Genomic DNA, 16007 nt, shown 5'->3' on the forward strand with positions numbered 1-16007 from the left:
TGTCACAAAACTGTTAGGAATAGGAATCCTCTGACATCCAGGATGTGTAAATAATATCAAACATCTCTGTCACAAAACTGTTAGGAATAGGAATCCTCTGACATCCAGGATGTGTAAATAATATCAAACATCTCTGTCACAAAACTGTTAGGAATAGGAATCCCCTGACATCCAATATGTGTAAATAATATCAAACATCTCTGTCACAAATCTATACTAAGCAATAAACATCTGGCTTCCAGAAACAGAACAAGAAGAGGCACTCTTCCCCAGCCCAGCTACGGGTCTCTATGAGAAACAGAACAAGAATAAACACTCTTCCCCCAGCCCAGCTACGGGTCTCTATGAGAAACAGAACAAGAAGAAGCACTCTTCCCCCAGCCCAGCTACGGGTCCCTATGAGAAACAGAACAAGAATAAACACTCTTCCCCCAGCCCAGCTACGGGTCTCTATGAGAAACAGAACAAGAAGAAGCACTCTTCCCCCAGCCCAGCTACGGGTCTCTATGAGAAACAGAACAAGAATAAACACTCTTCCCCCAGCCCAGCTACGGGTCTCTATGAGAAACAGAACAAGAAGAAGCACTCTTCCCCCAGCCCAGCTACGGGTCTCTATGAGAAACAGAACAAGAAGAGGCACTCTTCCCCCAGCCCAGCTACGGGTCTCTATGAGAAACAGAACAAGAAGAGGCACTCTTCCCCCAGCCCAGCTACGGGTCTCTATGAGAAACAGAACAAGAAGAGGCACTCTTCCCCCAGCCCAGCTACGGGTCTCTATGAGAAACAGAACAAGAAGAAGCACTCTTCCCCCAGCCCAGCTACGGGTCTCTATGAGAAACAGAACAAGAAGAGGCACTCTTCCCCCAGCCCAGCTACGGGTCTCTATGAGAAACAGAACAAGAAGAGGCACTCTTCCCCCAGCCCAGCTACGGGTCTCTATGAGAAACAGAACAAGAAGAGGCACTCTTCCCCCAGCCCAGCTACGGGTCTCTATGAGAAACAGAACAAGAAGAAGCACTCTTCCCCCAGCCCAGCTACGGGTCTCTATGAGAAACAGAACAAGAAGAGGCACTCTTCCCCCAGCCCAGCTACGGGTCTCTATGAGAAACAGAACAAGAAGAAGCACTCTTCCCCCAGCCCAGCTACGGGTCCCTATGAGAAACAGAACAAGAATAAACACTCTTCCCCCAGCCCAGCTACGGGTCCCTATGAGAAACAGAACAAGAATAAACACTCTTCCCCCAGCCCAGCTACGGGTCTCTATGAGAAACAGAACAAGAAGAGGCACTCTTCCCCCAGCCCAGCTACGGGTCTCTATGAGAAACAGAACAAGAAGAAGCACTCTTCCCCCAGCCCAGCTACGGGTCTCTATGAGAAACAGAACAAGAAGAGGCACTCTTCCCCCAGCCCAGCTACGGGTCTCTATGAGAAACAGAACAAGAAGAGGCACTCTTCCCCCAGCCCAGCTACGGGTCTCTATGAGAAACAGAACAAGAATAGGCACTCTTCCCCCAGCCCAGCTACGGGTCTCTATGAGAAACAGAACAAGAAGAGGCACTCTTCCCCCAGCCCAGCTACGGGTCTCTATGAGAAACAGAACAAGAAGAAGCACTCTTCCCCAGCCCAGCTACGGGTCTCTATGAGAAACAGAACAATAAGTAGCACTCTTCCCCCAGCCCAGCTATGGGTCTCTATGAGAAACAGAACAAGAAGAGGCACTCTTCCCCAGCCCAGCTACGGGTCTCTATGAGAAACAGAACAAGAAGAAGCACTCTTCCCCCAGCCCAGCTACGGGTCTCTATGAGAAACAGAACAAGAAGAGGCACTCTTCCCCCAGCCCAGCTACGGGTCTCTATGAGAAACAGAACAAGAAGAGGCACTCTTCCCCCAGCCCAGCTACGGGTCTCTATGAGAAACAGAACAAGAAGAAGCACTCTTCCCCCAGCCCAGCTACGGGTCTCTATGAGAAACAGAACAAGAAGAGGCACTCTTCCCCCAGCCCAGCTACGGGTCTCTATGAGAAACAGAACAAGAAGAGGCACTCTTCCCCCAGCCCAGCTACGGGTCTCTATGAGAAACAGAACAAGAAGAGGCACTCTTCCCCAGCCCAGCTACGGGTCTCTATGAGAAACAGAACAAGAAGAGGCACTCTTCCCCCAGCCCAGCTACGGGTCCCTATGAGAAACAGAACAAGAAGAAGCACTCTTCCCCCAGCCCAGCTACGGGTCTCTATGAGAAACAGAACAAGAAGAGGCACTCTTCCCCAGCCCAGCTACGGGTCTCTATGAGAAACAGAACAAGAAGAAGCACTCTTCCCCCAGCCCAGCTACGGGTCTCTATGAGAAACAGAACAAGAAGAGGCACTCTTCCCCCAGCCCAGCTACGGGTCTCTATGAGAAACAGAACAAGAAGAGGCACTCTTCCCCAGCCCAGCTACGGGTCTCTATGAGAAACAGAACAAGAAGAAGCACTCTTCCCCCAGCCCCGCTACGGGTCTCTATGAGAAACAGAACAAGAAGAGGCACTCTTCCCCCAGCCCAGCTACGGGTCTCTATGAGAAACAGAACAAGAAGAGGCACTCTTCCCCAGCCCAGCTACGGGTCTCTATGAGAAACAGAACAAGAAGAAGCACTCTTCCCCCAGCCCAGCTACGGGTCTCTATGAGAAACAGAACAAGAAGAGGCACTCTTCCCCCAGCCCAGCTACGGGTCTCTATGAGAAACAGAACAAGAAGAGGCACTCTTCCCCCAGCCCAGCTACGGGTCTCTATGAGAAACAGAACAAGAAGAGGCACTCTTCCCCCAGCCCAGCTATGGGTCTCTATGAGAAACAGAACAAGAAGAGGCACTCTTCCCCCAGCCCAGCTACGGGTCTCTATGAGAAACAGAACAAGAAGAGGCACTCTTCCCCCAGCCCAGCTACGGGTCTCTATGAGAAACAGAACAAGAAGAGGCACTCTTCCCCCAGCCCAGCTACGGGTCTCTATGAGAAACAGAACAAGAAGAGGCACTCTTCCCCAGCCCAGCTATGGGTCTCTATGAGAAACAGAACAAGAAGAGGCACTCTTCCCCCAGCCCAGCTACGGGTCTCTATGAGAAACAGAACAAGAAGAAGCACTCTTCCCCAGCCCAGCTACGGGTCTCTATGAGAAACAGAACAATAAGTAGCACTCTTCCCCCAGCCCAGCTACGGGTCTCTATGAGAAACAGAACAAGAAGAAGCACTCTTCCCCAGCCCAGCTATGGGTCTCTATGAGAAACAGAACAAGAAGAAGCACTCTTCCCCCAGCCCAGCTACGGGTCTCTATGAGAAACAGAACAAGAAGAAGCACTCTTCCCCAGCCCAGCTACGGGTCTCTATGAGAAACAGAACAAGAAGAAGCACTCTTCCCCAGCCCAGCTACGGGTCTCTATGAGAAACAGAACAAGAAGAAGCACTCTTCCCCCAGCCCAGCTACGGGTCCCTATGAGAAACAGAACAAGAAGAAGCACTCTTCCCCCAGCCCAGCTACGGGTCCCTATGAGAAACAGAACAAGAAGAAGCACTCTTCCCCAGCCCAGCTACGGGTCTCTATGAGAAACAGAACAAGAAGAAGCACTCTTCCCCCAGCCCAGCTACGGGTCTCTATGTTTCAGAGCTTTAGACGGCTCGTGCCTCTCTTAGAAGAATGGTGATTGAGGCCCTCTCTGCACAAAGAGACCCATATGAAACAGTCCTCTCTCTCTGTGGTGTCCCCTAGCCTGTTATACAGGCCTTGATTCCAGGTTAAGCCTTATCAGAGCCATACATCATATGTTAACCTCCTAGGGAATCTTGACAGTTAGTTAGCTATCTGACCAAAACCGTCTTATCTTAACAATATACAAGTCAAATTATACTGATGGCCTGGCTGTTTTTACTTGGATACAACGTCCTCTTCATACGGTCCAGTCAGTGTCCATTACAGTAAGCACTGACACCAGGTAGTACACTTTAACAGGGCATATTGCAACGTGAGCCACAGTAAATCAGCTTTACAATAGCAAGACATGCATCAAGTTATCATCAACAACTGAGTGGAGTGAACAAAGAGAATCTGCCTGTACAACACAGGAGGCTGCTGATTGGAGAACGGCTCATAATAAAGGTTGGAATGGAGTAAAAGGAATGGCATCAAACACATGGAAACCATGGAAACCATGCATTTGATGTATTTCATACTATTGCACCTACTCCCCTCCAGCCATTACCACGAGCCCATCCTCCCCAATTAAATTGCCACCAACCTCCTGTGCTGTACAAGTACACATGTGCAATGCATGTAGTATGTTTGTGAAGGGAGGGAGTGGCATGTTTTGGTTGCCGGAGCTCTGGTATTGTACACCATGTTAACTCAATGTTAAGATATTGTAGAGAGTGATTGATTGTAAGAATTTACTGGAATTTGTTGTTTTTGTGTGTGTGTGTGGTGTGTGTGTGTGTGTGAGTGCAAGTGTCTCTGTGTGTGTGTGCGTGCGTGCGTGCGTGCGTGTGTGTGGTGTGTATGTGTGTGTGTCTCTGTGTGTGTGTGGTGTGTATGTGTGTGTGTCTCTGTGTGTGTGTGGTGTGTGTATAGTGGACAGAGAGAGAGTGCGAGCCCCGGAGCAGGTGTTTTCCTCTATGGGGCCAGCAGCAGAAGGCCAGTCTGGCCCTCATCTCATGCAGTGAGTAAACATCAGCAGAACAAACTGTGGCGCTAGAAGAATGTCAGGGAGACGTGCGATGAAGGGAGATGTGGAACCAAACTCCAATCTGTCCAGACAACACACACTCCTCCACACACATACTGACCATTAGCCTTGCCACTGAGATTAGCTACTGACCCACATTCACTACTCACAGAGTAATCCCTGTTACAAATATGCGAAGAGGTGGCAATGTAGAGACAAAACTGACCTGAATGAGACTCTTATTATGAGTGAGCTTGTACTGTACAGAACAGTATGGACTGGTAGCATATCAGTGAAAGAACCCACATGCTCAGATCCGTCAGGCTCACACATGTTCTGTCCGTGTTCCTGAGCTGTTGGAGCGTGGAGGAGTGTGTGTATTGTGTGTGTGTGTTGGAGCATGTAGGAGAGAGGAGAGCTAGGGTTCAGCAGCATAGCAGCAGCAGGCGGAGGATTCCACGTCGGTCTCCTACACAACCAATGGTTTGAATGGCTCCCCAGCTCCCCAGTGATAACTCAAAGCAGACCCAGTGCTAGCCCCTGTCCCACAGCCCAATCAACATGAAGCCTTCTTCCAACTCAACACATTCCTCTGTCTCCCCATGTAAACCTTTTAACAAGCTCCGTCCGCTTGATAGTGGACATATCTGATTCTCCGTTCCTCTAGCCTATCTCTCCTCCTCTGTTTGAAAGTGAGTAAAGAGTGGGTTTCACAGACAGGCCGATGATAGACAGACAAACGGACAGACAGGCCAATGATAGACAGACAAACGGACAGACAGACCGATGATAGACAGACAAACCGACAGACAGGCCAATGATAGACAGACAAACGGACAGACAGACCAATGATAGACAGACAAACGGACAGACAGGCCGATGATAGACAGACAAACGGACAGACAAGGATGGAGCAGCAGATTGAGTAGTCGACACAGACTGAGAGGCAGTAAAACAAACCACAATGTTTATTGACCTGATTTTATAGCGTGGGTTGGGTGCTATTATGTTTTTGTATTGTTACAAAGTGTGTTTTTGTGTGTACTGTGTGTGTATGTGCTCTCTTTGGTTGTTTATTCATTTGACTGGGTGTGTGTGTTCGGCTATAAGCCTATGTGTGTGTGTAGGCCTATGTGTGTGAGTAGGCCTATGTGTGTGAGTAGGCCTATGTGTGTGAGTAGGCTTTTGTGTGTGAGTAGGCCTATATGTGTGAGTAGGCCTATGTGTGTGAGTAGGCCTATGTGTGTGAGTAGGCCTATGTGTGTGAGTTGGCCTATGAGTGTGAGTAGGCCTATGTGCTCATTCAAACTGTATTTAGAATGTGGTTTAATGTTGATGAATGTGGACTCGAGTGTGTGTGGTGGTGTAGGAGCATGTTTCTGTTTTTTTGTTCCCCCTCCCCTCGCTTCTCCTCGCCTGAGCACCTCTGCTGTCCACACCACAGTGACCCATGACCTATAGAGGGTCAGAGGTCAGTCTTAGGGTCATTTGATTTAATTCTATCCCCTCTTGGAGGTTCTGAGCGATGCTGTCTGTGCTGTTCTAGACACTTTCTCCTGACCCTCGCTTCTTCACTTTCACTGCCCATTAATCTGTATTCACTTATTACCAATCACCAACTGTTATGCAGGAACATCACTGAGGACTTTTAATGTAACATGACATGTTAAAAGGATGAAGCAAAGGATTATATAGGATTATGAAGGTCTGTGTCCATATACAAAGGCTTGACTTTCATATTGCCGTCCGGTACGTCCGGTAACAACTGCGTAATATGCAGATAAAGGCAGAGCGATCTGCATATCTCAAAACATCATACAGAACACCAAATCAAATTTGGATTCAAATGTTGTTTTCTGTCAAATTGTTGGTGCAATTGAATCAGTTGGATAGACCCTGGCCTGTCCATCTGGCACTCCAGGCAGGCACAATCAAACTCTCAAAGTAGTTGAAAGAAAATAAACAAACTCTAATGAATATCCCAAACGATCCCACATTACACCCAATGCAACTGGAACGGTTTCCTCAGCGCAGGGTGTGATGCTCTGGGAAATATACTCAGCCAAGTTTGTTTCTGCACTGTAAAAAAAATATGTTGAGTTTGCTCAACACAATAGCATTTGAAGATGATTCAACATAAAATTGTATGGCAACCAGCTGCAACAGGATTGTGAGTTTGCTCAACATGAGCTGAACCACCATACATTCTCAAGTTGAATTGTTGGTTCACACAACTTCAAATTTTAAGTTACTGTAAGTGAACATACAACTCAACTTGAGAATTTATTTTACCTTATTTGCACATTTTCCAGTGTGCCTTACCTTTCAGTGAATTGTAATTAGCACCAATGACTGTATTTGTTCCCGACCGAGACATGGTTGTTGTATTCAATAGCTTTCAGTACTGTAGCCTTCACCAAGTGTCTAAGTTAATACGTTATTTTTTTAATTAAAATCCTCCTCCACCAAACTTATCAATTGGCATTATGTATTGGGGCAGGTAGCGTTCTCCTGGCATCCGCCAAACCCAGATTTGTCCGTCGGACTGCCAGATGGTGAAGCGTGAATCATCACTCAAGAGAATGCTTTTCCACTGCTCCAGAGTCCAATGGCGGTGAGCTTTACACTACTCCAGCCGACGCTTGGCATTGTGCATGGTGATCTTAGGCTTGTCTCCCGATGAACAGTTTTTGTGCTGATGTTGCTTCCAGAGGTAGTGAGTGTTGCAAGGGAGGACAGATGATTTTTACACGCTACGCGCTTCAACTCTCATCTGTCCCGTTCTGTGAGCTTGTGTGGCCTACCACTTCGTGGCTGAGCCGTTGTTGCTCCTAGACGTTTCCACTTCACAATAACAACACTTACAGTTGACCGGAGAAAGGTGTTTGTTGGAAAGGTGGCATCCTATGATGGTTCCATGTTGAAAGTCATTGAGTTCTTTAGTAAGGCCATTCTACTGCCAATGTTTGTCTATGGAGATTGCATGGCCGTGTGCTCGATTTTATACACTTGTCAGCAACGGGTGTGGCTGAAATAGCCGAATCACTAATTTGAATGTGTGTCCACATACTTTTGCATATATAGTGTATATCATAAGGCCTTTCTTTGAGAGCCTAGTTTAAAAAAAAAATGTATTTCACCTTTATTTAACCAGGTAGGCCAGTTGAGAACAAGTTCTCATTTACAACTGCGACCTGGCCAAGATAAAGCAAAGCAGTGCGACACAAACAGCACAGAGTTACACATGGAATAAACAAACGTACAGTCAATAACACAATGAAAAAAGAAAAAAAACACCCAGGGGTGAAAGTAAGCTGGGAAGATACGGTACGGCGTCCCAGATACATAAATATTGGGGGTACGCCGTACCGGTACAACGTAAACCTACACAATAATTAACACAAAATGCCAAGAAAATATAGACCATTACACCATTATTTAACATTACCGCATGTCAGCCACATGAAAAATGAGAGAATTGACTTGAAACCCGGTGGTATAAGCTCCAAATTGTGTTGTGGAGGAGATGGGTGGCCTCTACCACGACGCGCGTGGACAGCAGTGGAAGCAATTCAGGCTACAAGTTTAGGCCTAATGACAATCTCAGAATGTCATTACAATACACATCTAAGTGTCTATCTCAGTAGCGGGTGTAATAAGTCCAACTACTAACAGATTAGATTTGTTTAGAAAAATGTATGTTATTTATGTTTGTGTAGCATAAGATTAATCAACAAATCAATGTACATGCAAAAACAGGTATTGAAACAAACAATTCTGAAAATCAACCAACAAATATGATAATAATAGTTAGTAATAATAGTCATTTTACTCAACAAGCTTGTTTAAATTCAGCTCACTTTGAGCAGAATTTGTTGAGTAAACAAACTTTAACACATTAGCTCAAATCCTTGACCTTTTGAAGTCCACTCAACTCACAGAATAACGCTGATAATACAATTGGTTAAATTGGCTTTTATACAGTATGGCCCTGATGCTCAGATGGAGAAATCCCCCGTTCATAGGCGTGATTGGGTTTGAACAATGTTAGAATTGTTAGAATTGTTAGAATTGTTGCCTTTTTTTCAGGAGTGGAAGTGGTCTGTGACTCATATCAGAGGGAAAGGAATGTCTTCAGAGAAGAGGTTGAATAGAGACCACTCTGATTACTTGTTCATGCATGATGCATGATAGAGGTTGTGGTGCTCAGTTGTATGCAGAGAAAGAGAGAGCGAAAAAGAGGGAGTTATAGTAGCACACTATGAAGCTGCTGGGAATGTCCTCAGAAAAGCCGTCGAGGACAGAGAACAAATGATGCCAATGTGTGATAGATATATGGAGATAGTGGCCAATGCAGGACATATATGAAGGGTGTTCGGTCTAGCACACTATTGTTGTGTAACATTAGCAGTGGACAGAGGGAGTTCTGTGAGCGAGGCTGTGTTAAGTGGGGCCTACTGAGGCCTGTTCTGTCTGTCAGCCAAGGCCGAGGAGAGGAGGACTAGAGAGGACAGTACTAACTGCCGTAGGGGAGACATGTTGTTCTCAGACACACACTGTCTGAGTGATTCATGGTCTTTGAGAGGAGGGGAACAGCAGGGAGGACCAGAAGAGGAGACATACAGACGGGAGGAAGAAGACCCAAATGTCACACGTGGGATGTGTGCTGTACACTCAGTGCCATGCTCGCCAGATGAGTGCTGGAATTTGGTGAGAGTGGAAAATATGTACAGTATGGCTGAACTCTGACCTTATGTGGCACTGGAAAACATATTGTTCTAACAAAGCACTCCTTTATCTGTATTTCTGCATGGCCACAACCACACATACAGTAGAATTCACATCACTCCAGTGTACTGTAGGTAGATGTGCTATATATATCACTCAGTCCAAGCTAGGGAGATCAAACACACTCTACATACACGTAATGACTCCAACAGGTAACGTGAGGTAAGGATTATTAGGAGGTCTAATGAGATTCAGACAGGTGATGCTGGCGGAGGAAGCATCGCTGCAGGACAGACAGGTAGATGGCAGACAGCGCCAGTCCTGTCACTGTTGATGTTGGGGCGGCTCCAGACCTCACATGGCCTCCTGCCAACTGCTCTGCTCGCCCAGGGATGCTTTACGACACCAGGCCAGGGGAGAGGAGAGGAGGAGAAGGAACATTCCCCAGGCCTGTGTAAATGCCCCCATGGAGCAACTGTTCCTGCTGTACTTGTGGGAACAATGGGGGCTCTGGGACAGTAGGGTAGGAGGCAGGAAGGGGTAGGGTAGGGGGGATGAGAGGTTAGCACTCAGCTGTCCGTCTGTGTCACTGCTGTGTTTGATTAGCCTCTGTCTGTTTGTGGTCCTGTCTGTTTTAGCCCTTTCATCCCCTCATTGATGAATTCCGTCCTTCTTGTTCCCAGAATGCTAGAGATAATCTGATCTCTGTCAGATATCGAATTCCATCTCTTGCAGTTGTATTGATTGCCGTCCAAAATAGTTGGATGTTTTATATTAATTTGAATATTTCTGAGTCTTTTTTGGCTGGTGTAGGCCGTCATTGTAAATAAGAATTTGTTCTTAACTGACTTGCCTAGTTAAATAAAGGTTAAATAAAAATAACTAAATAAAATATAGTATTGTTCTTTGTGAAACAAAGTTCTGAGGAGTATCTTTGTGTGTGTGTGTGTGTGTGTGTGTGTGTGTGTGTGTGTGTGTGTGTGTGTGTGTGTGTGTGTGTGTGTGTGTGTGTGTGTGTGTGTGTGTGTGTGTGTGTGTGTGTGTGTGTGTGTGTGTGTGTGTGTGTGTGTGTGTGTCTGGCACGTCATTGTGAAGATTGTGTCTTTCAGAAGAGGAATTTCTCCTGCTCTTCTCATTGTTTTCCCACATGGCGTTGCACATTTGGACTACTGTCTGAGGTCAAAGGTCAGATAGAAGGATGTCTGTACATTAGTCATGCGGATGTTATGTTTGGTTATGTATGCTGTGTTATGTTATACATTAGTTATACTTTACATAATATTTTTATGCCAAACAACTCTATGCACAAGGACTGAATTGAACCATTTCCAGTGAAAAAGACCCATTTAGTGGAAGAACTGTACAGATCTATTTTTATACGAACAAGTTTTCCAAAAATATCTGCTCCAAATGAAGATTCAAAGATGTTTGCAAAAAGAATGGGATGTCAACTATGACACGGCACCTTGAGTTTGAAAACATATATTTTGATTATTGAACTACAGTAAGTGAAGTGGATTAAAACCCGGTAACGGAATTACGGTAACGAAATGACGTCATGGTCCCTGATCTATTTTACACAGAAATGCAGAATTATGAATAGGAATGTCATTCTCCTTACATTCTCCTGGACATCACAGCGCAGCAGAGCACAGTAGAGTAGAGTTCAGTACAGTGCAGTAGAGTAGAGTACAGTAGAGTACGGTACAATACACTGTACTCTACTGTACTATACTCTACTTTTCTTTACTGTACTCTACTCACTGTACTGTAATGTACTGTACTGTGCTATCTTAAAGATATGTGGGTTTTTGGTAATGGAATTACAAGACAAAATATTCATATTAGTTGGCAGTGGTCTTTACGTCAACATTATTTCATTTTAATGTATTTCTAATACATTTTAAGACTTTTTTTGCTAGATGTTATCCGAATACATATTTTCCATCTGTTTGACAAGAAATCAAAGTCTTTACTTAGGCCTAATTTTTAGGATGAAAATTATTGAAAAATGTATCCATGCCTTAATTTCGCCAAAATATAGACTCTTAGCTTTCATTTGACACCCAATTTGATATGCTCCTATGAACTTCATGTTGGTGCTCATGGGTCCTTTTACATGGAAATGCTCAGTTTGGACAAGAGAGCCTTTGGGATTGGATAGTTTGGACAAGAGAGCCCATGTGATTGAAGAATTTGAACTAAAGAGCCTTTGGGATTGGATAGTTTAGACTAGACAAGAGAGCCCAGGGGATTGAAGAATTTGGACTAAAGAGCCTTTGGGATTGGATAGTTTGGACAAGAGAGCCCATGTGATTGAAGAATTTGGACTAAAGAGCCTTTGGGATTGGATAGTTTGGACAAGACTGAGTGATTGAGTTATTGTTGTTTTGAGTCCAGTTGTCAGGTGTTTTGAGTCTGTCTGTAACACAGCACTCCAAAGGCCTGTCGTAATTAGACCCATGCTGCTGCAGATTAAAATGCTGTTCTGGCTGTTCCAAACATCATTGCCTTATGACCTCTGTGTGTGTGTGTGTGTGTGTGTGTGTGTGTGTGTGTGTGTGTGTGTGTGTGTGTGTGTGTGTGTGTGTGTGTGTGTGTGTGTGTGTGTGTGTGTGTGTGTGTGTGTGTGTGTGTGTGTGTGTGTGTGTGTGTGTGTGTGTGTGTATGCACGCCATGTGTGCGCGCCGTATGTGTGTGACCAGCTTGACCTGATAAATTATTCACTGACATTTACTTCTTGGTTCATGGCAGGGCAATTAGGCTGGATTTGAAAAGACATCATAAATGTCTATGTGTGGGCGAGGGCAGGCGAGGACTGTGGGAATGAGCATCAGCATGAGTAAGGCTGTCACTGTGTGCGTAAGCTCAGACAGTTGTGTTTGTTAGGAGCAAGCAGCAACTCCTGTAATTAAATCATTTATAGGGATTGTTTATGACTCTCATATCAAAGTAGAATTTAAGCTGCTCTGTCTTACGGACCTTTAAATCAGTACCTGATGTTTTAATTGTGTTTCAGACTCAGTCTGGATTTAATTCACAGCTTAACCTATTTACAGTGCAGCCTGTTACCATTCTATGGGTGCTCTGTGGGTGAGATCTGAGCTGCTGTGAATAAAAGGTCTCTGCTATGCAAATAAATAATACCATAAAAGCTAACAGGGTGATTTTCTGCAAGCAGCGAGTGGGCACTGGTTAAACTCTCACCACATGTTGAATTAACAGAGAGAAGAAAAGTAGAAATTGTAGCATGGGGACAGGAGGGGAGAGAAAGAGCTACAGGGGGCAACTTCAATTTAGGATCCTCATTTTAAATGGCTGGAATGCTCAATTCTGCGTTGCCAGTCTCCCCATAAGCTCTGTGTGTGTGTGTCTGTGTTAGGGCTGGAAATGGCCAGGGACCTCACAAGACGATATTATCACAATACTTAGGTATCGATACAATGATTTGCGATTTTCACAACTCTATATGTATTGCGATTCGATACTGCGATTTTATTGCGATTCGACGTTCCAAACACATTGCTTTTTATATGTCTGCCGCAGAGGGACAAGAGAGAGCATGAGAAAATGAGTTTTGATCAGTTAGGGAAATAAAAGTGTTGGAAACATGTTGGCTCACTGTTTAAAAAGAACAAGCTATAGGATGAAAAAGTTTTGGCGCAGGTACAGCCAGCTGACAAGTGCTAGCTAACGCTACCTAGCAAAACCAAAATAAATGACTAATTGACTGCCAACTGTAAATCAGCTACAGGCATGTTTTAATGATCATGGAAGGGGTGAACACACAGCAGTGTGAACTTGTACATACTCCTACATCTTTTATTCCCATGTTACTTCTGAAGGAGTTCTCTTTGTGTTCATTCCTGATAAACACATTGTAACTGGAGAAATGTGTATTGCACATGCCAGTGAAATGTTGTGAATGGGAGAGATGGTGAGAGAGTTGTCTTGCTGTGGGATGCTGGCTCTAGGCAGGTGTCAGCTGTCAGGTGTGTTCCAATGTGTAGTGTACAGCAGGATTATACAGTAGGCGGAGTCATGGCTGGATCCCATAATAATAGCCCTGGAACAGAAGGCCACCTGCAGGACTGCTGCTTTCAGCACTGAGTGGGCCTGTCTCTGTGTCCTCTAATCCCACGCACACACAAACACACACACACACACACACACACACACGCACGCACGCACGCACGCACGCACGCACGCACGCACGCACGCACGCACGCACGCACGCACGCACGCACGCACGCACGCACGCACGCACGCACGCACGCACGCACGCACGCACGCACGCACGCACGCACGCACACACACACACACACACACACACACACACACACACACACACACACACACACACACACACACACACACACACACACACACACACACACACACACACACACACACACACACACACACACACACACACACTCACAGGTTCCCACCAGCTCCTCCGAACTGGCAGTTCTCTCTGCTGTAAAGAACACAGCCTACCACCACTAAGTGTAGCCAGACAGCCAAATATTATATCGGTGACTGTACTGGTTGAAAACAACATGCTTACAGCTGCTGAGAGAATTAAGGTCCAAAATGATGATGATTTAGTTTTTCCCTCAAATGTCTGAATATCATTAGCGGAACTGAACAGAAATTTGGACATCATATTTCTCATATGAAGTATGTGTTATTGTATCACTGTGTGCTGATGTGTCTCCTTCTCTCTGGTGTGCAGCTGATCCCATCGATGTGCTGCGGGTGCTGGAGCTGTCGGACCACATGGAGGGGGTGTCCATGGAGGCTGGCCTCTGCACCAGCAGGAATGACATGGAGGAGACAGACATGGCCTATAGGATAGACAAGAAGATCCAGCTCAGTGCACCCACCAAACAGCTCTTCCCAGGTAACAACAATCTGTAGAGACGTAGTACACATCCAATGAGTCTGAGTCATGGTGTATGTGTGGTAATTGCAGTGAATCCTAAGCTTCACTGTAACACAACGGACCTGACTTTGTTCTCCCTCTTCTCCATGAGTGTAGGTCTTAGGGTGTAGTAGCACAGGCCATTATTATTATTCATTGAAGTTCAGATGTGTGATATTGTTATTTTGGGAGGGGCAGTGGGTCTTGCCAGTGTGGGAGTCCCCAGGGTGGTGTGTTGCTACCTACTGTGTTCTCCACTGTATGGCTGACTGTATGACTGACTGTATGACTGACTGTATGACGGACTAAATTACTGACTGTATGACTGACTGTATGACTGACTAAATTACTGACTGTATGACTGACTGTATGACTGACTGTATGACTGGCTATATGGCTGACTGTATGACTGGCTGTATGAGTGACTGTATGACTGACTGTATGGCTGACTGTAGGACTGACTGTATGACTGATTGTATGACTGACTGTATAGCTGACTGTAGGACTGACTGTATGACTGACTAAATGACTGACTGTATGACTGACTAAATGACTGACTGTATGACTGACTGTATGACTAACTGTATGACTGACTGTATGACTGACTGTATGACTAACTGTATGACAAACTAAATTACTGACTGTATGACTGACTGTATGGCTGACTGTATGACTGGCTGTATGACTGACTAAATTACTGACTGTATGACTGACTGTATGGCTGACTGTATGACTGGCTGTATGACTGACTGTATGACTAACTGTATGACGGACTAAATGACTGACTGTATGACTGACTGTATGACTAACTGTATGACTGACTGTATGACTGACTGTATGACTAACTGTATGACGGACTAAATTACTGACTGTATGACTGACTGTATGGCTGACTGTATGACTAACTGTATGACTGACTGTATGACTGACTGTATGACTAACTGTATGACGGACTAAATTACTGACTGTATGACTGACTGTATGACGGACTAAATTACTGACTGTATGACTGACTGTATGGCTGACTGTATGACTGGCTGTATGACTGACTGTATGACTGACTGTATGACTGACTAAATTACTGACTGTATGACTGACTGTATGGCTGACTGTATGACTGGCTGTATGGCTGACTGTATGACTGACTGTATGACTGTATGACTGTATGACTGTATGGCTGGCTGTATGACTGGCTGTATGACTGACTGTATGGCTGACTGTATGGCTGACTGTATGACTGACTGTATGACTGACTGTATGGCTGTATGACTGACTTGAATATTATTTCATTGGATACAGAAATTGCGTCCTGCCAGCGGGACACCTGTCGACAACTTCCGGTGAAATTGGAGGGCGCACAATTCAAATAAATAATCATAACATTTTGGGATATTAAACATTTAGGTACATACAAGTGTCTTATATCGGTTAAAAGCTTAAATTCTTGTTCATCTAACTGCATTGTCCAATTTACAATAGGCTTTACAGTGAAAGCATGCCATGCGATTGTTTGAGGACGGCGCCCCACATCAACATGTTTTCCACCGGCACAGGTTTCATAAAATCACAAATAGCGCTGAAATATTCACTTACTATTTGAAAATCTTCCTCTGATTTGCAATCCAAAGGGTCCCAGCTACAATATGCATGGTCGTTTTGTTAGA

General features: G+C 45.2%; 1 protein-coding gene across 2 annotated transcripts in view; it reads left to right on the plus strand.

The window, feature by feature from the left end:
* LOC139539072 (collagen alpha-1(XI) chain-like) overlaps positions 1-16007 on the plus strand; it is an 84957-nt gene that overhangs the window by 4639 nt on the left and 64311 nt on the right. For both annotated transcript variants that reach the window (XM_071341837.1, XM_071341926.1), the window contains exon 2: positions 14155-14322. In XM_071341837.1, coding sequence (XP_071197938.1) covers positions 14155-14322 — 168 coding nt within the window. The remainder of the gene's footprint in view (positions 1-14154; positions 14323-16007) is intronic.

The sequence above is a fragment of the Salvelinus alpinus genome, chromosome 1 (genome assembly GCF_045679555.1).
Source record: "Salvelinus alpinus chromosome 1, SLU_Salpinus.1, whole genome shotgun sequence".
NCBI classification, from domain to species: domain Eukaryota; kingdom Metazoa; phylum Chordata; class Actinopteri; order Salmoniformes; family Salmonidae; genus Salvelinus; species Salvelinus alpinus.